Source organism: Syngnathus acus, chromosome 1 (genome assembly GCF_901709675.1).
Source record: "Syngnathus acus chromosome 1, fSynAcu1.2, whole genome shotgun sequence".
NCBI lineage: Eukaryota > Metazoa > Chordata > Actinopteri > Syngnathiformes > Syngnathidae > Syngnathus > Syngnathus acus.
In genome coordinates this window covers 12622096-12646133 of record NC_051087.1, presented here as the reverse complement: position 1 = coordinate 12646133, position 24038 = coordinate 12622096, and the positions used below count along the sequence as shown (strand labels likewise).

At 43.4% G+C, this 24038-nt stretch overlaps 1 protein-coding gene across 5 annotated transcripts; it reads right to left on the bottom strand.

The window, feature by feature from the left end:
- Nucleotides 1-7619: 7619 nt before the first annotated feature.
- LOC119128082 (axin-2-like) lies at nucleotides 7620-23704 on the bottom strand. Of its 5 annotated transcripts, XM_037260223.1 has the most exons (12): nucleotides 22894-23210; nucleotides 21201-22145; nucleotides 19361-19501; nucleotides 16896-16998; nucleotides 15422-15562; nucleotides 14323-14521; nucleotides 14100-14262; nucleotides 13862-14011; nucleotides 13539-13775; nucleotides 13331-13432; nucleotides 11926-12051; nucleotides 9102-9291 (listed from the first exon to the last, which is right to left on the bottom strand). In XM_037260223.1, the coding sequence occupies exons 2-12, from the start codon at nucleotides 22031-22033 to the stop codon at nucleotides 9165-9167; spliced, it is 2322 nt and encodes a 773-aa protein (XP_037116118.1). In that variant the 5' UTR covers nucleotides 22034-22145; nucleotides 22894-23210; the 3' UTR covers nucleotides 9102-9164. The 5 variants fall into 5 exon arrangements, with proteins under 5 accessions (XP_037116098.1, XP_037116118.1, XP_037116077.1 ...); XM_037260203.1 differs by having other exon boundaries at nucleotides 7620-9291; nucleotides 14100-14521; nucleotides 22894-23209; XM_037260182.1 differs by lacking the exon at nucleotides 22894-23210 and adding an exon at nucleotides 23459-23704 and having other exon boundaries at nucleotides 14100-14521.
- Nucleotides 23705-24038: the final 334 nt, after the last annotated feature.

The window sequence follows — 24038 nt, the reverse complement described above, 5'->3', positions numbered from 1 at the left end:
TTAATTAAAATGTATCATTTTATAAAATACATTTTAACTAAATCCAATAAGAAGCAATAATTATCAAGATATTTCTCTCTGAAACACTTGTTGAGGCAAGAGTTTTTAATATGCAATCAGTACAAAAAGTAAAATAAATAAACACGAACAGTAAATCGGGTGCAGGTGTTGTCTGTAACAAAAAACACATTTGTCCATTTCATTACAATACGGAATAAATTATGATCAAATAGTATGTTTTTCTCTCCACTCCATAAAATTGCAGTACGAGACAAATCACATGACCCTGTCAAGTAACTTTTTTTTTAATCGCTGTGGTCGTTGGGAGGCCTTCAAACCTAGAGTGGAGTCACCACATTTCCCACAGCCGTCTAGGGATTGGACTGTAGACTTTAAGGTATGTGTGGGGCACAGTCGTGAAGCCCTATGTTGTCTTTTGATAAAACTGCAGTGAAAAGCACCACGTTTATAAAGTAACTGAATTTGAGAAAGTGAAAAACTGTAGGGGTCTGAAAGCAACCTTAGTCCTGTCAGATTTGCGATTGTAGTTTCAACAATGTATGTAAACCTACTGATTTCGTTGTCAAGAAGTTGCTAGCATTGGTCCTGTACCTGTGTCCACATTCCCAATGAGAGTTATGTTTAGACAATCATGAGGAAAAAAAAAACATGGCTTCATTTCTGTAGTCTTGGAAGTGCTGATACTCACTTGAAATACCCCGCATCCTCCATCCAAGGCCACAGATGAAGCTTTTTGAGTGGCCACATTCCACTCAGTCAGTGTGGAATGCGAACAAGGTGTACCACGACAATCTCGTGCTATCAAACAATTTGGAGTTTCTCAAGGTTAAACAATAGTGGTGCAAATGGACAATGCTGACCATCTTTGGACCACGAGGCATGCATGTAACCCTGTTACTTCTGTTGTGATCTGAAAAAGATGCAGTTTTGTGGTGTTTACTGACAAAAGAACTCTGCTAAATTCAGCTGTGGTTCACCAATCTGTAAATATGGCCCTTACCAGCCAAATTGTTCCCCTTGTTGACAGTGGTTTGGACCCAAAACTCCATCTTGCACAAAGAACAGAGACTTTCCTTGAGGTTGGTTTGTGTCTCAACAGGGGGAAGTTTAGCAAAATAAGCGCCTGTCCACCATTTTCACAATTTGGCACAGTTATAGACAAACTGAGGCAAATAGATGCTCCTAAAATAAATGAACCAAAAAGTGTTCTTTTCAAGTAGTGCAAGTGACCAGAAAGAAACTACAGTGCATGCTTTTTCAATCAGCAATATCTGAGAAAAATCAAATAGTTGGTGGTGATGGGCATACCTTTCAGGAAATTAATAGAGGGAAAAATTAAAACATATTGATTCTTGGAACAATTAATTATTAATATTATTGATATAGTTTGGCGGCTCGGTGGCACACTGGGTAGAACGTCCTCCTCACAGTTAGGAGGGTGCGGGTTCGATTCCACCTCCGGCCCTCCCTGTGTGGAATTTGCATGTTCTCCGCGTGGGTTTTCTCCGGGCACTCCGGTTTCCTCCCACATCCCAAAAACATGCTTGGTAGGCCGATTGAGCACTCCAAATTGTCCCTAAATGTGAGTGCGAGTGCGGATGGTTGTTTGTCTCTGTGTGCCCTGCGATTGGCTGGCAACCAGTTCAGGGTGTCCCCCGCCTACTACCCGATGACGGCTGGGATAGGCTCCGGCATGCCCGTGACCCCCGTAGGGACAAAGCGGTACAGAAAATGGATGGATGGATTAATATAGTTCAATGCCAACTTTAAATGTACTGTGTTATAGTAATGTCGTTCATTTTCACATTTATAAAAGAAAAATCATGCTTATATCCATCCATCCAGCCATCTTTTACCGTTTATCTGGGGTCGGGTCGCGGGGGCAGCAGCTTTAGGAGGGACGCCCGGACTTTCCTCTCTACAGCCACTTCGTCCAGCTCATCCCGAGGGATCTCTCGGCATTCCCAGACCAGCTGAGACACACAGTCTGGGTCATCGAGGCGTCCAGGAGGCATCCTAATGAGATGCCTGAGCCACCTCATCTAGCTCCTCTCAACGTGGAGGATCAGCACCTCGACCCAGAGTCCCTCACGGATGACCGAACTTCTCACCCTATCTCTAAGAAAGAGCCCAGACACCCTGCGGAGGAAACTAATTTCGGCTGCTTGTCTCAGAGATCTTGTTCTCTTCACGACCCATAGCTTATGACCATAGGTGAGGGCAGGAGCGTGGCTCGAACAGTACACTACAACAGACCGGTACAGAGTCCGCATCACAGCAGACGCTGCACCGATCTGCCTGTTGATCTCATGCTCCATCTTGTCCTCGCTCGTGAACAAGACCCCAAGACACTCCTCCACTTGAGGCAGGTTCTCATCCCTGACCCGGAGAGGCCATTCCACCCTTTTCTGACTGAGGACCATGGTCTCAGATTTGGAGGTGCTGATTTTCACTCGGCTGCGAACTGCTCCAGTGAGAGCTAGAGATCACGGCTTGAAGAAGGCAACAGTACCACATCATCTGCAAAACACAGAGATGCGATGCTGAGGTCACTAAACCGGATACCCTCAAGATGAGCTGCGCCAAGAAATTCTGTCTATAACAAGTTATGAATAGCATCAGTGACAAAAGGCAGTCTTGGCGGAGTCCAACCCTCACAAGAAACACTTACTGCCGGAAATGCAGACCAAATTCAGACATCGGTAATACAGGAACCGAATCGCCCTTACCAGTGGGTTGGGTACCCCATACTCCCGAAGCACCCCCCACAGAACTTCCCGAGGGACACGGTCGAACGCCTTCTCCAGGGCCACAAAACACATGTGGGGGAATGCATCCTCGAAGATCCTGCCGAGGGTATAGAGCTGGACCACTGTTCCATGGCCAGGACAAAACTCACAGGGCTTCTCCTGAATCTGAGATTCAACCTCCCGATGAACCCTTCTCTCCTGGGTGTTTGTTACGCTAAGTGCCTAAATGCTCACGTGGACAATAACAGTGAGACCTGGAAGGGTGTAATTGGGAGGAACGCCCCCCCGATCAGAACCCGAGTGGTCAACATGGATTGTCCATAATGAACACCATGTTCAAACATAAGGATGTCCATGTGTGCAGTTGGCACCAGGACACCCTAGTCCGCAGTTCGATGATCGACTTTGTAGTTGAGTCATCGGATTTGTGGCCGCATGTTTTGGACATTCCGGTGAAGAGCGGGCCGGAGCTGTCAAATGATCATTACCTAATGCCGGTCCGACCTGGCAGACCCAAACGCTCTGTGAGGGTCTGCTGGGAACGTCTGGCAGAATCCCCTGTCAGGAAGAGCTTCAACTCCCACCTCCGGCAGAGCTTTTCCCACATCCCGGAGGAGGCGGGGGACATTGAGTCTGAGAAAACCATGTTCCGTGCCTCCATTGTTAATGGAGCCAACAGGAGATGTGGCCGAAAGGAGGTTGGAGCCTGTCGTGGCGGTAACCCACGAACCCACTGGTGGACACTGGCTGTAAGGGATGCCATCAAGCTGAAGAAGTCCTATCAGGTCTTTTTGGCCTGTGGGACACCAAAGGCAGCCGTCTGTTACCGGATGGCCAAGCAGAAGGCGGCTTCGGTGGTTGCTGAGGCAAAAAACCCAGTTGTGGTTGCAATATCATACCATACCATACCATACCATACCATACCATACCATACCATACAATATAGTGTATGTGTTTTACAACAGCTGTAGCACTTCACATATTGCAATTGGACATGGTCATGTGATAGGATATATATTATAGATTCAGCACCTCGTCAATGTGAAGGTATGTACATCTTAAATTGACTGTTTTAATAATGTGTTTTTTATTTTATTTATATTGCATATTCAACTCTGCGTGTTTTCGCTCTGCAATTGTGGTACAAAAAAGGCAACAGGGTAAAGACGTGCTGGCTGAGAACGAATTATTACTTTTTCAGTTATTTCTAATGTGGAAAATTGCTTCGAAAATTGCTTCAACGGTTTTGCTTCTCAACGCTCCTTCTGGAACGAATTAGCGTTGAGATCCGGGGCTCTACTGTACTTGTAAATAGACAGTTTCCCCAAAATTTGAATTTGGTCCTGCAGTTCAAATCAAGTCAAGGAGATGAGGAAGTCAAACATCTATGTTGGTCTGTGAGTTCCTTCTGGTAAATTAACAGACGATGATTTCAGTCATCTGGCATTTCCCCTGCCCCCAAAATAAGTCCAACAGAGCCATCTGACAATGACTTCCATCATTACAAGGAAACAAGCAGCTATCTTTTCTCAGTCTCACTTTCTTCCAAGTTGTCTTCCTGGCACCGGGTTCCAGTGTTTATGCCTTTACTCAGATTGCTGGCGGGGTTGTCAGAGAAAAAGAAGGGTTTATTTTTCCATTCTTTTGTCTCTTTCTTTTCTCCCTCTGCAATCTCTTGCCTTCAGAAACCATTAACGCCCATTCAACATCAACATCAAGGCCCAGCTTTGATGTCTATTCTGGCAACAGACTTCTCTTTCCTTCTGCACTGCCTGCTGCTCTATCTCTGCCTTTCGCATTCTCCCTTGCCCCATTCATCCCTTCCTTTTCCCTTCTCACACTCTTTACCGTTACTGTACAATCAAATAATTAAATGGATTGTCGACAGTGATTTTACCTGGCAATTAAATATGCAAAGCGAGTCGACAGGCGGTGTATGAGAAGGCGATTAAACGGGGGCCGCTGCAAATCTACAAAGGCTTCAGCAGCACAATAGGCAGCAGCCCCTGCCTGCCTCATACACTAGCTTAGCCTGGGGAGTGACTGGTGCCGTTTTATGCTCGCACAGCCGTGTTTAGAATAGCACCAACTACGGCATGCCAATTACCGCAATGCATGGAGAAATTAGTGCAACTGTGTGAATCAAAGGCAGGACAAAGGTAGTGGTGCAAGAGACGTGAGCCGCGCAGGGCGGAGATGATGGTATAACTCGTTCTCCGTTGATGAAAGGGACTGCAACAGAATGGCATGCTTCGGATTGAAGTTGGAGTTGAAGAAGTCAAAAGCATGGAATGGAAGTCAAGTTTCCATGAAAGCACATCCTAAATAGAACCTGCATGGCACCTCCACAAAGCACCTGGAATGCCACAGGAAGGCCGACACACAAGGAGAAAGAAGTGGGAATGTGACAGCCAATGTCCATCTCTCAACACTTTGCTGGGGAAAAATGCAAGCAATTTTCCTGGATAGGTTTCCTTTCAAAGCCGGTGCCTCAAGAGGCTGTGAAAATGGAGTTGGTTGGGAGAGTGGTGGTGGAGGGGTGGAGGGTTACACCTGCCAGTTCAACAGCAACTAACTGCTTCAGTCTGATTAAACCCTCACCATTGTGCTGATAGATCCATGCACAAATTGATTTTCGGGTTTCGCGGCTATGATTATGTGGTGAGGTTTCACCGTTCCGTGCCTTTGATGAAGAGTCTGGGAAATTAATGTGCTATTTGGAATGTTAAAAAGACACATTTAAAGGAACTGCTGCAGTAAAATGATGTTTGAGGCACAATTTAAACTGTTTGTGCTAATGAAAAAGAAACACCTTTTGTGCCAAATTGACAGGAACAACTTGCTTATAGAGTGGGAAGAAAATGTGAAATTACTTTTCATTTTCACTAATGACTGGTGTTATCTACCTAAGCTTTTTACCAGTTGCCAGTGTCTTTATATATATGGCCTCGATTTGATTTAAGCAGTACAAGTGACTCCCAAACACTAAATTATTTCCTGGTATTAAATGCCCCCTTCTGCTAAAGGAAAACAAGATAATTGAGCCAAGCATGGCTAAGCTCAGTGCTTGGTGGTTTATTAATTTTTGTGTTGACTCTCAGAGAAGCGCTGCTCCTTATTGCTCTTTAATAGGGCCAATTAGCCTAGTGCCCCAATTTCCATGCGTAATGTCTCCCATTTAAGTGGTGAATAAAGAATCCACCAATTGAACCACAGAGGCTTCAGTGCATCAAAGAGTCACTCGCATACTTCTGGTGATTTCTACTAACCTTGTGAAACGGTTTGCATTTGTGAATTGTTTTTCCAGCAATGAGACATTTTACAGTCGTTTTTCACTCTCTGTCATAAAGTCCTGACGGGTAACTGGAATTTATGGAGCTAATTCTTTTAATCTGACATTTGGTTCAGTCATTTCCCCATTTTGCCTTTGCCTCTTCTCAGTATTGCTGTAGCGTCTTAACAAAGGACAGCATATCGCTTTCTTCATTACTGAGGGAGACACAACTGTTACACAGAACCCAAGTAGCTGTCCTGAAGAATTACTTGCACTCTTAGATAATATTCATCCGTGTACATCTCATACGATAGATAATTAGGACTTTAAAATGGTGTACACAGCATACCCCATCTCTTACACAAGTTTATCTAATGTACATTTACTAAGGTCACACTAATTAAAAATGACAAGGAAGTCTTATGATATAAGAATAAAAATATTTTATTTTAATGGGTAAAGCCAACAGGATGTCCAATATGAACATCGATCCCAGAATAGCAGCTGCTTGAACAATATTTGTTCCAATCAATTGAATTATTCATAACTTTATTTATAGGGCATTTTAATATCCCTATACATAAGGCCAAACATTAAACACAATAAATACAAATAATAATCATATTTTCTCATTAAAATATGCCAGAAAGTCTCAAAAGAGGTCCAGACTTTTATTACAGTTTGCAATTGTTCGTCGTGAGCGAAATGCCACTCCTTGAAGTAATGACAACAGTGTTTGTGACGGGATCGTTTGAGAACAACTCACTGCTGAGTTTTATGACATCGCCTGTCTTGGACTGTTTTAAACAATTGGCCTTTTTTATTTTCAAGCACTTGTTAGTGTGACGTGCCCAGAGTAGCATGCCATTGGGGTTGTGAGTGATAAGTATGGCAATGTGAACATTGTGAGTCGAGTGGCACATGGTAGCGGTGATGTCATACTCAAAGTATGGGCCCACGTACATTGTAGACAACAAATATGGGTGTATTTTATTGAAGGCATTGAATTTTATTGAAGTCATGAATGCAGGGATACCAGGACAAGATGCTGAGGCCCATTTTTCAGCCAATCATCTATGACCATCACTTCCATGATACTGCAGAGCCGTGGTAGGGTGGGTATCCATTTGCAGAACTCTTTGTGATGCTGGCTAACAATTGCTTTATCCACACAGGGTTTGTCACCCCATGGTTTTCATTCAGCACACTGATAGGAGTTGAAGGCTTACGCTGATCCTCAACACTTTTCATTTTAATGCTGATATCTCATAACCAAATAAATGGCATTTATTTATGTTGATGGTCTTTTCTCTGTTTATTATTCCTTTCTTGAAGGTTACGTCAACTAATAAAGGTCATAATGATAATACTTATGTTTTCTGCTCTCTTGCTTTTTATAGCTGCAAGAGCCCAACTTTTAGCACATAATCCCTACCTTGGCTGTCCATGTGTTTCAAATCAATTCTGTTTTTAAATATTGTCACATAAAATGAATTCCTGATGTTAAATCCATGTAGGAACTGAAGGTTATGTGAAAATGTTAACTGTAAAAAGAAAATCAACAGGCACAGACGTCATTTGAAAAATATAAAACTTTAATAAAGGCTACATCTCTCAATAATTACAATAATTATAGGTCCATGTAAATCTTTAAATGAAACTCTTTATATAATGTATAATTTACAGTTTTGATAGGATGAAAAAAGGCTGTGGTGTAAAAAAAAAAAGCCTAAATAAAACAATAAAAACCCAAACACGATTACATGATATCACTAAAAGCATAAAAATATTCTTTCCAACATAAAAACCCTTCTGAAAACCAAGGGATATATATTAAAACCCTGAAACAGGGTAGCACATGGTATGGCATCCATTTAGGCACAGGCGCTGTACTCCTAAAACACCAGCAATAGTGTGTTCTTTTAAGTGTTGTTGAACGTATACTCCTGATGTGCAACACGTGTGTCGATATCCATACTTTCCAATCAATGCATAATTACAATGTTTACAGGAGTTTTGTTAAATACAAAATCATTATAGCAACATTCAAAGGATATCAGAGCCATTGTTCTTCATTGTTCACTTTTTGTTCCCCTCTCAAACTTGTTCTCGTTAGTTCAAATAATTTTGGTGCTTGAGCTGTAAACACGGCCATTATTAGATGGGACAACTTGTGTTCCAGGTCTCCGCTCCGTGCGTTCTGCCGTCCCCCATGCAAAGCCCAATTTACAAAGGCACAACACAAGAATCGAGCTCTGTTGCCAGCCTAAAGACACAAAGAGTGATTTCTGGCAAAGGCGGAGTGACAAAACTACCATTTAAAACTTTCAGCAGCATATAAAACTGGGATTGACCGTTAGAAGCCTCGACTGAAGAATGTTAATTTGGATCAGAGAGGGTAACAAGGCGATGGGAGGTGCTAGGCTAGTGTCACATCCTTTGTGTATAGTAACATCGAACAAAACAAAATACGAAACAATTTCACCACAGTATTCTCCCAACATCCAAAGCAGCTTGCCTTTTGGCTGAAAATAGGAAGAGGGCAGGAACAAGGTTGGGAGGGGCGAGTTTTTTTTTCTCAATAAATATTCAATATAAACCTTCAACTTGTGACACAACGCATCTAAATACGATACATGTATACATACATATATGCAAGTTATGTATATGCACATGTATAAACACTTTATAACTATGTAGTAAGCTGAAGCATAGGCTGGTTGGTGTGCTGCATCTCCAGCCCTCCTGCTAGTCCGTTGCACTTGACCCGCGTGTCAGTGTAAACGCACAACAGTCTCTCAATATGCATCACAACAGTGGTTATGTATTCAAGAAGCGGTAAGGGGTCCCCCCCCCCTTACATTGGTCTTTTTCAGTTTCTCATGTTGTTCCCTTGTGTTTGTTTCTAAGGCTGGTTGGTTGAGAAAATCAGGGAGGGACAGCCCCTCCTCTGTATTAGGCATACTTCATTGGCTCGTCTTCCTTCAATCGCTCCTTGTGCTGGATATATTAACTCTTTTTTTTTTTTTTCTTAGCTTAGTATTCATCATTTTTTAGAAATAAAGTTCAGTAAGTTTCCGGAACTTTAGCTTCTGGTGTAAAGGAAGTTGCTAGTGTTTTCAGTCCATCCTCTCTACCTTGCCCAGCACCTTGCCATCATACATGGGCAAAACCGAGGCGTCCTCCCACACCTCCTCGAATACGGCACCGCACTCAAATTCATCGCTGGCTTTCTTAAAGTAGTACCTGAGGAGGAGACAAAAAGAAAGCATGATAATATGCTCTGTGCGTTTTGGTATTGAAAGACAAAACAAATCTAACATGATCTGACTTTGGAAAAGGTGCCGACGCAACTACTTTCATTTGAACTCTGGCGGGACATTGTCTTTAGTCCAAATCAAACACTAACAGAGACACACACAACACAGAGAGCCAGAAACAAATCGTGCTCAAAAGACAACTTAGTCATTGCTTCCATGGCATACTGCACACTTCAAAGGCAAAGAGTGACTCTACCTCACACCGCTGCACAAACACAGCCCCCAAATTTAAACACAATCCAAGTTGTGTGTTCATGTGTGTGGTTGTGTTCATCCGCTTGTCCGTCATGACTGCTGGCCATTCAACAGATGCCTATCTTTTTGCAACCTCTCATTAAAGTTGAAGGGTTAATTAGAAGCTGTCCCAATTCACCCCCCCTCCAAACACACGGCTTCTAATTTGATTTGCTGTCAAATGTAGGCCTTTTCTGTCAAATAAATTGACATTTCAGGTGCCTTAGAGTCTGCTGACTTCGCTGCTTGCAAATGAGCGCATATGAGCTTCATGTTTGTCCCTAACACACACAATCACGCACATGGGAGCGTACATGCAAAAAAAAAACTAAGGGAAAAGGCAGGAGGTAAAAGGGTAGAAGGGCTGGGGAAGAGTAGAGGCTGTCCTGACTCAGTGAGAGCAACATATTGGATTTGGGCAGAGCCCGAGGGGCTTTAACCAGGGAGCTAGGAGGTGTCTCTTCAAGGTCACGGGTCACCTCGCTATTTCACTCTTCTTCTCTCAAGCTGGGATAACTCCCAGGGTTAGTTTGCTCCCAGTGATTGTGACGCCAAGGCTCCTAATGATTTCTTTTTCTTTTCTTTTTTACTTTCAAGCCAGAATCAGATCAGCAGGAGGGAGTTTAATGATAAGCTTTATAATGGACAAAAAAAAACCCTAATTTTTATTCTATTTTTAATGGGCACTTACTAATAGCACAAAACAATAAGTGCAGCCTCTATTTTACAAGCCAATTTTCACACTTTGAATACAAAGATTTTAAGTGAAGCCATTTTATCAGCAAATGTTCACCTCAATCATTGAACACCACATGTACATGGGCATACAAAAAAACCCTAAATGAACCATATTATATTGAACCATACTAACTACAGGGCTATTAACTTGCACAACTTTGACTGGTGTGAAAGTTGTGATGGTTTTCCGAGATGATATTTCTTCGTTTTTGGACTTTGAAGAAGCTCTACATTCATAAAAAAAAAAAAAGCTACATTCTCACAAATGCTTCAAAGTCATCACCTTGTTTCAGGGCGGAAGAGAAAGACAGACGAAACCTTTCCATGTGGAACATGTTTTATGTGGTGGATTTTTTTTTTTCTCTCTTTGCAACATCTGGCACCAATATTGTCTGGCAGGGCTGCAGCATACTGTTCTCTGTTGTACCACTGCCATGTCCAAATTAACCAACTCCACACATTCCGTTGCCATTGAAGCCAAACTCTTCATGTCCACCTCCTTCTCCTTTGCTTTTGCTAAAAGAGTTTTGGGTTAGCAGGGGTGCAAGGACTTGTTTCTCTCTCCCAACAAACAGATGTATCTGCACCCTCATGTAGATAGCCCAGGAAGCCTTTTCATGAGACAAAGTAACTACTGATAAATTATGTTTCTTCAGTTTTTTATTCATTGGTTGGGCACTAAATGTAATCAAACAGTTAAATGGATATTTCTTTATCTGTCGTTGGCGGGAGCCACAGAAGAAGGTGGTTCCAACATTTGATTTTAATGCCTGATGCAACAATGGGGAAAAGGAATTTCAAGGCCTCTCAGTCTTAGAGCACAAAATAAAATGGATCAGGCTTCAAAGCCATTTTATTAAGGCTGCCTTACCATGGAAATCAGTACCAGATGTGCAAACAAAATTGCTGCAGAACTCCCACCCCCTTCAATGGATCAGCCCAGCCATTTTTTTTCTCAACTAAAAATCTCCAAAGACTTCACACTCCGTTCAAAGCTTACGACTATATGACCAATAACAATCAACGCTAAAGATGGGAGTGACACACTCATTCTGCCGTTTTTGCTCTGAAGTGGCACAATTCAAATATGCGCCACAGCAGTGTAAGGACAAAAAAAATGCATTGAATAAGATAACCTCAGATTAGAATCAGGCCACTGCTAAATGTGCACAAAATATACAATATGTATCACCTATCTAATATGAAATCTAAGGAACAGTGAAAATGCAGCCCAAAAAAAAGGTTCACTTGAGGTGTCCATCATTAAATAAGGAAAATGATTGAAGCCAGTGACATACTGTTGAAGTTACCTTCATTTAAACCTCTAGTCCAGGTCAAATAAGCTTATGAATGTTTAATATTTTATTATCTATTTACACATTATTTCTAACTTGGCTGTTGTCACTGCCCTATTTTGTCTTAGGTTTTGGCCATCAGCCTATATGAGGTTGTTTCATGTGTTCCTTGAATGTTAAAGTAGCCACTGGACTATGTCCCTGTGGAAATATACATCAAACTTTCCCAAAAATCTGAAACAGAACATGTATTCATTGTGATCATGCTTTTGTTGCCGGTGCTGTATTTTTACCTGTAATTGCCTTTCTTGCTAAGCTGTTCTTTAAAGTGTCCCAAGGTGAGGCAGTGGGTCTTCATCATACTCCGGTAAGGAATCTCCTCACCACAAAAAAAGTAAGTGACCATTAGTTCATTAGACCTGTGTAGGAAAATGAGACAGTCGTTAAAACTGTACTTTTGGTAACATTTATTTATAGTTAAACATGCCATTCAATGGATAGCATACAACAATTTTAGAAACTAAGGGGGCAGTTTAAAATCCTGTATTTTTGTTCACTTCCAATGGTGGATGTGAGATGGATGAATTTGGTGGTTGGTTAACGTATTGTGTTTCCTATGGTGTATTACAAGTAGAGATGCACCGATCCGATATCTGGATCGGATATCGGCCCCGATATCAACAAAATTGATGGATCGGGTATCGGAAAATGCAGCCGATCTGTGAGCCGATCCTTTCCTTAATCTATTGGGACGCGGGCTACGTCATACGTCAGCAGCACGTGTGCCGCGGGACGCGGCTACGTCATACGTCAGCAGCACGTGTGCCGCATGCCACGAGAGTTTTCTAAACAAACGCAAACATGGAGCGAACGAAAGAGTCAGCTGTGTGGAGGTACTTTAAACTGAACACGCCAACTAGCTCGACGGCAGTTTGTAATGTCCGCAAAGCTAATGTTGCCAGGGGTGGTGGTAGTACTGCCAGTTATAGTACTAGTACTAAGCGGAGCTTGTTTTCAGGGAGCACTTCTCATTGCTGCTTAAATGAGCATTTAGACTCTAAATTTTAGAGCATCAACAGGTCATGAGTGATGTGGAACGGCACCTAATGTTTACATGTTTACTATTTATTTTAATATTTGGTTACTGTGTGCTTGATCACCCTTTCTATATTTGCCCAGTGCAGTTTCAGCTGCAACATTTGTATTTTTTTTTTTTAAAGAAGTTTGTATCCTAATTTACTTGAATTTAAATGCTGATACACTTTATTGCTGCTGTTGCACAATTTTTGTTACAAATAAATAGTTCATTGCATGAATCTGCTTTATCTTGTTACATTTTGTCTTAGGAATGAACTGTGTAGTCATGCCTGATGCCATTGCCTTTAGTCTTTTCTGTTCCACATGTAGAGGTATGTAGCTTGTTAAGTCAACCATAATATCGGATCGGTATCGGGTATCGACCGATACGCAAAGCCACGGCATCGGTATCGGTATCGAAACTGAAAAAGTCGGATCGGTGCATCTCTAATTACAAGTATATTCTAGTTAGGTTCAAATTTATGGGAGGAATGAATCTTATCTGGTCACCATCCACCATTCATGAACAAATGCAGCATGTGTTCAAAGGCACGTCCTCTGTTTTAGAAAAGATGATGTGGAAGGTGAGGAAATAGAGCGGAACAACACTGAAATCCTTACTCGTCCGTTTGTAGTCCACAACTAGCTAGGGAGCTGCCTCCAGCAGGGAAGGATGTAGCTGGATGGCTCTGGTTTCTGAGGCAGATGGCTGCTGTTGAGTGCCTGTGAAATTCAGTGAAATAAAATGGTCATTTGTACTCAAATTCGGTTGATAAGACCATTTTGAATCAGATGTCATGTCAGACTGTGAGTCTTAGTGTAGTCGTACCTTGGTTTTGGTGGCTTGGAGACCTCCTCCAGTCTACGACAGGCCTCTTCGAGCTGTGCTAGAGTGTTGGGTGGTGGCAGCGGAGGCATGGCTGGGTCCTGTAGAAACGGATGGCCAGGGTGGTGCCCACGAAGATTAGTCCCAGAACCAATGCCACCCCCACCCCATAAGGGGTGAGTCCGAGCAGGCTGGTTCTTGAAGTCAAGGGGGCTGGGCTTCTTAAAACCAGGGTAGCTGCTCAAAAAAAAAAAAAAAAAACACGAGTATGAACTCAAGATGTTCAGTAGAGGTCACAATGCTTTGAAAGATAGGGAGACACTTACCTGTGAGACTTGTGTTTGCCCTGTCTCTCACTCTCCAGAATCCACTGCCAAACGTTCTGAGATCGGTCAGCGGTATCAATAGGAAGGCATGGTGACGTCATACCCTCATTGGAGGATCTGACTTGCCGTCTAGACAAAGTGCTGCAGCGACTACAGCAGGAGAGAGCCATTTTTAATTAGCGTTTGGGTGAAATACAATGATGAGCGTAACTGAGAACATGTTAACGTTGACACTCACACAGGGTTAAAGTCAGAGTAATTGGCACCTCCTGGAGGGCAGAGGCACTGGACACACTGAGCTGCCTCAACCTCAATCTGCTCCTTAGTCTTTGGCCCAGCATTATGATGGTGGATATAGTGGTGATGGGTATGTTTGGAGGACTGCCGGCCCGACATGAGACCTTTGGCAGAGCCAGGATAAGCACCAAAGAAGGACCCGTGGCCTGAAGATACCAAGGCACCTGTCCGTTCTGGGGAGTGTGAGCGTGGCGAATGCTGGAGCACTCCGGGTGACTGGCAGCCGGGCGTCTTCAGGACGCGTGATAGATGATCATCGAGGATAGCTTGGGGGTCCTCCTCACACTGGCTACCGGATGGAAGAAGAGGATGATGGAGGGAGGTGTTGCTGGTGAGCTCTGTGCTTTCCTCTTTTTCCTCCTCCTGGACAAAGAGGAAACGTAAAAACAATGAAGAATTGAAAGAAATGTTTATAGATAGTCGCACGTGGGAAAGGCAGCAAGCGGAGGAATTTTTGCAACTTACACCAACTTATGTCCATCATCCTCAGAAGTCAGTGAGAGTAAAAGTCTGCGTAACTTGATTTGAATTTCTTTTTGCCACACTGTTATCATCGCTAACAGGCTTTGGGTGTGCTTCATCTATAATGCAGTGTGCCTATGCATAACAAAGAGACTGGCACTACACATATTCAGCAAATGTGCCACTAGAGAGTCGCTAAGCGCTAACTATTTGAAGAAACTTCAAGAGTATCGAGAAACATAACTTTTAAAGTTCCACTGGATGAAATACTGGAGGACAGTGTAGAAAGGGGAAGAAGTTGACAGACTTTTAAATCTTTTGGCTTCATCCCTGTTCTTCGACATACCAAATCTGGCATAATGGCACTACCATTGCATCCCCACTAGTAAGTGGTTTATGGTTTCCCCATAAAATGTGATTTTTGTTTTTTTAAACATTAACAGTATTACAAAGAAGGCATTCAACTAAAATGCTATGCTAACGGGAGTCCGACTCGTTAGGGCAAAAGAGTCATCTTTCAGTTTTTAAAATCAGAGCAAATGGGAAATTAAGAGAAAAAAGTAAGGAAATGAAGGGGCAACATGTGAAATCTCATCTTCATATTGTTTTGTATTCCTAATAAAATACAGTTGAAATACTTTGAGTGTGAGAATGTTTTTTTTAAAATTTCTTCTGATAATATGATACGGACTACCGTGACAATTCTGGTCAATGATTTTGGTGAAATAATCATTATACGCAATTATCATCGTTTAATAACGAGAGGAACTGTAGAGCTGTGTGTGTTTGTGTGGTGTCTACCTCTTGGATCTGCTGTAGCCTCTCCGCCAAAGTACTCATGGTCTCTTGCTCTCGCTTCAGCTTCTCAAGCCGCGTTATGAGTTGGGCAGCAAATGATGCAGGCTCAACAGGGGTCATCTCTTTAGGCAGACGGTGTGTCCTCTACAGGGTAAACAACACAGTGGGAAGGACACTTTAATGTGAGGTCGCGTAACTGTGAATAGTTCCCAACAGATGCAATATGGCGCATTAATCCGCTGCCCTTGTCCTATTCCAAAAATTCTGCAACTATTCCAAAAAGCATACTCCAGCTGCCCTTGTCCTCGCTAAACCCGAACCTTTTTTACTGCCCATCTGACCCCAGATCTCCCCATGGCCAGTGCCCTTGGCAGTGTCAGGCTGCTGGGTAGCAGTTGGTTCATTGCTTGCAGGGGAGGCCCCCTGCCTGCACCCTCTGTAGCCCAACCAAGCCATCAGCTAGGCACCGTCTGAAGTCAGCACACTTCAAAGGGCCCTTGTCAAACATCAAACGCACACTAGGGTGGGAGGGACACACAGCTTTAAACCTCCGTATAAAAGCCTGCCTGATATTGACGGAGAAGAGGGAGCGAGTAAAGAAGGGAGGAAAATGAGAGAAGCGGGACAAAATTAACAGATTGAAAATAATGACTGAGAAGTGTAATTGTAAGGTGGCAGGGGTGACAGTAAGGTGCAGGGACAAGCCAACGAGAAGACACATGAGAAAATTGAAGAAAGGGAAAGTTGTAATTCATTTCCCAGTTGCATGCAGGTGCCAAGGCAGCTCTAAGCAACTCTAGTCATATCCTACTTTAAATACTGTATATGTACTACCTATTTTTTTGTTGTTATTTGGAACACTGGCTTTCTTGATTTTGACTTTTCTTGCTTCTCTCATCTCTTTGTATACACGATGAAGGGATGAGAAGAAAGGCGAGTGAAGCTGCTGGCAAAGGAGCGCCAGCCCTACATGGGGCCCCCCCTGCCTAGGGCTGGTACATCATGGGAGTCAGAGCCATCTCCAAATCAGGAGGGAAACATTAAAAGAGTGCAAGTGGGAACGAGAAGAAAAAGAGACTGAGACAGAGAAAAGCGAGGAGGAGGGGGGAAATGAGCACCAAACAGCACTGTATAAAGTACGTGCACAGAAAGCACACAACTCGTTCACTACGTTTAAATATTCGTATTTTTTGCCTCGAACCATCTGAAAACAGCAGAGACTTTGATCCTCCACTGGGACTCAATACTGAAAGTCTAGATGTCCTGTATTTACAAGATTATTTTTGTGGGCATTTGTTTTTATTTTTGGTATTTGACATTTCCTACAACACTATAGAAGCTTTAAGAGTTTGGGCAATGTGACAGTGCTCAGGGAAACTTGTCTCGCTACAACAGTTATAGCAGTTTTTAGTGCAGCGAGAGACAGAAACTATACTAGAAGTACAAGGTACACTGCTTAACAAAACATTTTACTTACTGGAAAGTGGGGAAGTGTAATCTGGCCATTGATCTTGACACTGCGGGTCATCTCTCGTTGGAGGTGCTTCTTGGGAGCCAGCTTATAAGGAGGGATTCCATCTCTGTAAAACAGAAAAAACATAACATCCTTTTAAAATGAAATCTTATTGTTTCCTCTGCTACGCTCTTGCCAACTGCTGGTATTTTAGGACCATTTGCCAATCTTTGTTGTGTGGGGAACAGCTGGGAAGCTGTTCATCAGCTGCAAAGTGACTAACACAACATCCCCCAATGGCATACCATTATTCACACGACAGAAAAGTCAACAGGCCTCACATCTTTTGAAGCCAAGGCAACAAAAACGCACATCACAAAACCCAGCAGAACAATGAGTGAGATATGCTAAACACCCTCCTGTGGACTTCAAATGAGCCCTCCTGATAAGATTGGTCCGTGTCAACTTTGACAGCACTTCTTAATAAAGCTGAATACCCTGCACAAATCTCAATAGCTGGCTGAGACTTTTTTTTTTGTGTGTCGCTGACATCGAGCATGTCATTAGGAAGACATTCTAGCCTGCTGACAATCAAGCAATTATTATGGGAATTTTATTTTCTCCAGTTTGCTAGCCTTTCAAGTCAGTTGCCACTTAAGCTGAGCCAATTATCTTGGCCGTTTTGGCCGCTCAGAAGTATCTGACCCAGCCCAAATGCTACTTTTCTACTGCTGCTTTGAAATCTCACACTCATGCACATATGCACCCACTGCCATCTTAGTTTGGCAAGCGCTTTACTGTGAGCCTCTGATCTGAGGAACATCAAAAGGCTGGTTTGTAAGATAAGGTAATGTTTGAAGTTGGTGCTGCAACATTCCCCAGCGTCCAAGTAAATCCATAAATAAGATATAAGCAAAAACTGAAGCCCCCCCCCATCCTCTTCTTCTTGTTATTTATCAGGGAAATGAGATTCAAATTTGCCCAGTGCCTTTTACCCACTAATCAAATTGTTCCCTCGAATGAAAGACGAAGAAGCTCTTATTGTATTACTGGAATCCATTTGGGTGGAAAGACAAAAGAACTGTCGTCAAGGACGGGAGAGATGTGTATCGCAGACACCAAGGTCTCCGATACCCATCTCTCCTCAGAATTAAAAGAACATGACATTTGATTGGTACTTTACCATATTCAACACACAAAAGGCAAAAATTATTATTGACATCATTCTTATTCATGTTACAGCCAGGCTGTCGTGATTACGCAATTCTTAACGATAGAAGCGTGGTGTCCTCTAGTAAAACTGCTCTCTCCAAGACCAACAAGTCATCCTCCTGCATCAAAGTGAAGTGAAACTAGAAAAGACGGCTTGACAAGAAAGCTACTCCTATCAACACAATATCGATGAAATGCTGTAGTTTGAATCAACCCAAACTGTCTGCACATTGGTGATACAATCTGGCACCGTGATGCTTTGTGTAAGTTTTGGAAGTGAAAACAGACATACTTATTTCATGGCTTCATGGGCCCTTTACTTTATGGGGATCTCCTATTTAGTTGTGCAAGTCATTTTCAAAGCAGCCAGCCACCCTTTTATCCCCATAAGCCCCCCCTCACCCAACAATAGGCTGAAAGCGATTCAGTTAAGCCCTTTATACTCCACGCACTTTATTTTCTCACTCTCTTGCACTTTGAGCCCCACCACTGCCGCAACAGGCTCAGGAGGGTGGAAGAGGGACGCTGTGGAGGGTTGGTTGGAATGGAAGTGATTTTTGGGGGTGCACCAGTCTGGCCAGGGGGGAGTTCCTCTGTCCCAAGGTCTATCAATGAGTAACCCCTGTGAAAGCCTTGCAGACACATGATCTCAGCACGCCACAGAGGCCAGTGGCAGGAAACCGACCCACCATGTGAGTAAGCCTCCTTTCATTTGGTGCCAACATTTTTCAGTGAGTTTGTCTTGAGGCCCAAATGGCCATTTCCCTCCCCCTCTCCTTTAGCTCTTCAAAGAGAAGAGCGATTAGATAATATGAAGAAAAAAAACATGTCTGTTGTGGCAGAAGGCTGGGTGGGAGGGCTGAATTTCACATTTGAGGAATGAAGCAACACCCCCACCCACATCAAGACAATCTCATATTTTTCTCCCTACTCACTCCCCCACAAGTAATGCAACAGAAAATAAACTTCAAAAAGGTCTTTCGAAATAATGCCTGTTGCACTCCTCACCCTGGAGCCCATGCTAACGCCACATCGATGGGGTTACCTGGTTAATTACATTATATGCAGGCCATTTTTAGGGAGCGTGCTCCAGCTGTCCGATGAAAAAAAGAAAAAACACGAGTCCATTAATCCATGATAACAAATATTATTCTTCACCCCCCCCCCCCCCCCTGGTTGTTTTCCTGGAAATGTGACAAATGTGACCAGTAAATGGAATGGAAATCATTTAAAGTCACATTATCTTCTGAAGAGCACGCATTGATGAAAACACTTACACACTACTGTCTGTCATTGACATTGAATCATCAGTGGTGGCATCACTGGAGATCTCACTGTCATTGGCACTGGTGGCAGGAGCAAAGATGTAGCCAGAGTTGACAAAATACGGGCTGGCATTGTCTCCTCGACGGTGTGCCCTGTGAACAAAAGAGGAATTGACATTTGAATGTGATTTTTTTTCCCGGTGTTTCAGTTCAAATCAGAGTCTGTGAGAACATGACAAGTCATTGATGTGCATTAAGTCAATTAAGAAAATAAACAGGACTACTGGGAGTTTGTTTTGACGATGTCCCCGGTCGCGTTCTATAATTTCCACAAGACTGTGTCATCCACATTAGAGATCTGTCTCTCATTTTTTCATGCCGACATTTCCCTGCTCTCCCCCTTCTCGCATTGGCTCTGTCCTATAGCGTCTGTGAATCCCTCCTTTCCCCAAACTCCCTCGCTCTCCTTAAGTCTTTCTGTGTGACTATCTACTCTCCTGCTGTGTTGCATTCCAGTTGTAGTGGTGAAGGGGGGGATGGGCAAAAGGAGGTAGGGGGGAACTTGAGCTTTTCCAAGCGTGGGGGAGAGGGAAAGGGGGTAGGAGGGCCCCTTTCTTTATGAGAATGCCTTCTGCTGGGAGTGCTGAGAGGAGAACCCCAGCATGACTAAAGCTGTAGGCCCCAAGCACAAACCTGACCTTTGGAAGGTCCGTGCAAAGAGTCAGGTATTTAGCACAGCTGGGCTTTCTGCACCCCCACTCGCTTTCTGCATCTCTTGTTGCTTCACGATCCCCCTTACTGTCTTCACTTCCTCCTCTCTTGTCTCTACCGGCAAAGAATACTTAGTCTCTGACAAGCAATTTACTTTCTAAACAGGAGAGATAAAAGCGTTGCATTGTTGTCGCACACAAATAGTGAACTGAGCGAGGATGTTTTGACCACACTGGAATTGCATATGGGAGATCTAAGAAGAAGAAAAAAACACTAGAAGAGAGAATCTGTGCAGTGCCAAAATTAGTTCCACATGTTTGAGATGGAAATGGGGTTGACCTACAGACATGGTAAGGGCCAAAGAAGGGGGGCCTACGGGTGATGCAAGGGAAAAAAAGCAGCTTTCTGCTTCCTAAGTAATTTTTCACTAAAAACACAAGAGGAGTACACACCAACAACCACTTTGTACACTGGGTCCGAACTTATCATAGACATTCACATGCAAAATGAATAACGACGGTTTGAAAGGATCTCTGAGTGGCAATACAACACACAAGTACAGTTCCGTTTCTGTAGTGCACAATGAAGAAATTAGTTTCAAAAAAAGCATGATTTCGCCGGAACTAGTTAGCAACCACAATTAGTGTTCTGACAAAAGCCATTTTAGCTTGGCTCCAAAGTCTTTTGGTGGCTGACATTTGATGATTACACATGCTAACTATGAGTGCATAAACTGTACATTAAAAAAAAAAAACGCATTGCGAAACAAATACACTTTTCTTTCCTCATATAGCTCTAATAGTCTGTCACTTGATGTGTGCAGTCAAGTTTGCACCGGAGGAAGAGTTTCAAAGCACAGGAAACTTGAATAAGCCAGCAGAAAGTTACGTGCAAGACACCATTTACTTAAAAGGAAGGCTCAGCTCCATTGATGTTTTGTACCCAAAACAGCCCCCTTAACTAACTGCAAGGCAGGAGGACAGAAACATAAAGAATGATATTCTGGGGACCCTTTGATCAACTGTCTCTCTCTCCCGGCCGGTTCTTTACAAGAACTGAGATGAGTAAAGTATCTAATAAAAACTTCTAAATAAACATAGTGGTGCAATAAGACACATCGTTCAGGAAACACTTTTCTTACCTGCAACTGTTCTCCACAATTTCAGCAGTTGGCCGGAAGGTAGCAGTCGCCCGCAAGGATTTAGCTGAAAGTTGGACCACAGAACCGAAAGCCTTTGGCCTCAGGTCTTGACAGCTCCACTCCTCTTCCTCCATAAGAGGTGGAAGATATCCACACATAAGCTTGAGGCTGCCGAGTGTGCCGTGATTCGCGTAAGCTGCGTTCTCGCAGCCAGTGCGCACATACTCGCGGTATATGTCAGACGTTAAAAACATCTGGTAAGCGTTCTCTTCCATGTTGGACTGGATCTCTGTTTGTGCCTGGTCAAACATGGCAGAGTCTATCTGTTGCTTTTTAATACTATCCCTTATGTAGGTCTTGGTGGCAGGTTTGAGCTGCTTGGCAACAATGCTGTTGTTCTCAACGTACCGTTTGAAAATAACTTTGGCAACTCGCATTGTTTTGGTATCCTTCAAGTCCATTTGCCTGAAGCCGTTGCAAGCAAACCAAAAGTCCAAAGTGTCCACGCAATTTTCCTGCTCCAAAAAGGTCCGAAAGAGATGAGCACCGTCTTGATCGCCAAGAAGAAAATGTAAAGACTTTGTCCACCGGATCAGCGGTGAGTCCGGGGACGCACTTCCCTCCGGCTCCCCCAAGCCATCCTCGTTCCTCCTTCGAGCGGAGCCGGGGAGCGCGGCAGCAGCGGGGTTATCGTTAACCTTATTAAGGGCTTTCATTTTTCCAGACCGGCTGGGTATGTAGCATGACGACTCTCCCTCCTCTCCCGGTACCGGAGGACGAGGAGCATCTTCTCGGAAGCTACTGCTGATGTGCTCCGTAAGCGCCCTGCTCATGGCTCCGGCTCCAGTTGCCTATGTGAGAGTGCAGTGGTGCCTCCACTGAGCTCCAGCCTAATCCTTCTCACTCTCTAAAAGCAGCGGGGGAGCTTCTCAGCTCCTCTTCACTCTGAAACACACAAAGTATTGATCTAATCAAAGCCATATCCTGCTGAACTTCAAAGGAAGACATCAAGTAAACAGTCTCCCAAAAAAAAAAAACTCAATAGCTTCAGAGAATGAAAAGCTTTTTTTCCGTTTCATTCGTCTATTTATAATCTAAATGAGAGATCAAATGAAACCCACATTCTCAACATGCAGTGATCTGTCACATCAAAACATTTTAGAAGAATAAATAAACCACAGCATTAACTCTGCAACATAACCGGATTCTGGCATTTGTGTCTTACACGTGTTTTCCTTTAAAATCCACGCCAATGGCTTCATTTCTAATTAACTCCCACTTGCGACCGTAGCATACACCGATGTCATTCGCGCACAAAGTCACACTGACTCGTTTTGCTTTCCGAGCCCAACACTTAGTCTCCAGCTTTCCAGGCATGAGTGGAGGTACAGTACATCTCACGTGACCGTAGTAAAATCGTAATAGGGCTAAGCAGCCCCGCGGGAAAATCGGCTCGTTTGCGCGTAAAGGTTACCGATCAATAACCAAATGCTTGTCAATTACGGTTTTCTAGTTACAGCTTTATAACGGCGGACAACGTCTCTGTCTGAAAATAAAGGTCACATTTGTTTCATCGCTGCAAGTTACCGGACGAACAATCCATTTTAAAAGAAGAGCAGTATATACTGCACGTGGAAAAATGGTATAGTTTTAAAGAAGGCGTACTATAAATCACTTCGTAAAAGAAACATACCATCGCAGGTTATATCCAATGGGGGTGCATTTTAAAAGTTGAGTTATTCCATATTTTTGAAAAGCTGAGGCAGTCCACAACTCTCATGGCAAGTAATCCAGCACAAAATACGAACATGCGCCGCATCTACCGAACGTGCCACGCGTGTGCCTTCCCGAAGCAAAGCACTGTAATATAGCTTTCATCCCCATTCAACAAATGACCTCAGAAGTGGCAGGCTCAGTCCCTATGTAGCTCTCTGGGGGTGTCAAAATCTGGAGTACGCAAACCAAAAGAAGGAGGGGGCTCCGGTTGTAGAATACATCCCACTTTTTTCCCAGCTATAGGAGACGCGCAGACGGAGAAACGGTCGTTTTTTCTTATTCTTTTTTTATATATAAAATCTGAGCCACGTGTACGCGCGCGCGCACACAAGCACACACAGACACATAAGCTTCTTATCTCTCCGTATTTCTCGCCCACAAACAAGAAACATAGCCCCGCTTTCTCAACTTCAAAGCTGAGCAGCAGCACATTAAAGCGGCCAAGAGAGGGGGGCCTGTGAAACAGCTTCGCTACAACTTACCATCCATGTTCTTCTCCAGCAGCCTGCCACATTCGAAATCGTTCCAAGTTTAGGCAGTCCCGACAGTTTGCATTTCACCCGCACCCGGCGCTTCTCTTCGGTCCTATAAAGTTGGACAATTCCCTAGGCGTACATTCCCTAAACAGACGCCTGTCTATTTATTCAGCCGCAACCCTGGTAGTGTCAAGAATCGAGGGAAACACACGTACCACGGATGTTTGTAAACCAACTGAACTGAAGGTTTAACACTAACAGCGGATACTTCAAAGAAAAGAGGCTGGCCGGGTCCCGGAAGATACATAACAACATGCGAATAGTTCTTTATCTCAAAATGGCACACAACTTAACCATATGAAATAACATGCAGGCAAATCAATACAAACTGTTCCTTTTAACAAGTTACGTTGCACTGATTTGAACACATCCAATCGTGAGTGAGCAGTTTTCAAAATTAAACTATATTTTGGGGCGAAGAATCAATTCACTTGTATACTAGGACCTTATCAAAGAGACAATCGCGCTAACTCCCTGAGGCTTTGGAATGTCAGAAGTGATCTACCGAACCAATTCTCTAGTGTAC

Coding starts and splice junctions, on each gene's coding strand:
- LOC119128082 (XM_037260182.1), bottom strand. CDS start 22,033: ATGAGCAGGGCGCTTACGGAGCACATCAGCAGTAGCTTCCGAGAAGAT. Junction 19,502..21,200: donor ATTGTGGAGAACAGTTGCAG/GTAAGAAAAGTG, acceptor TTTTGTTCACAG/GGCACACCGTCGAGGAGACA. Junction 14,522..15,421: donor GGCTACAGCAGATCCAAGAG/GTAGACACCACA, acceptor CTCTTTGTCCAG/GAGGAGGAAAAAGAGGAAAG.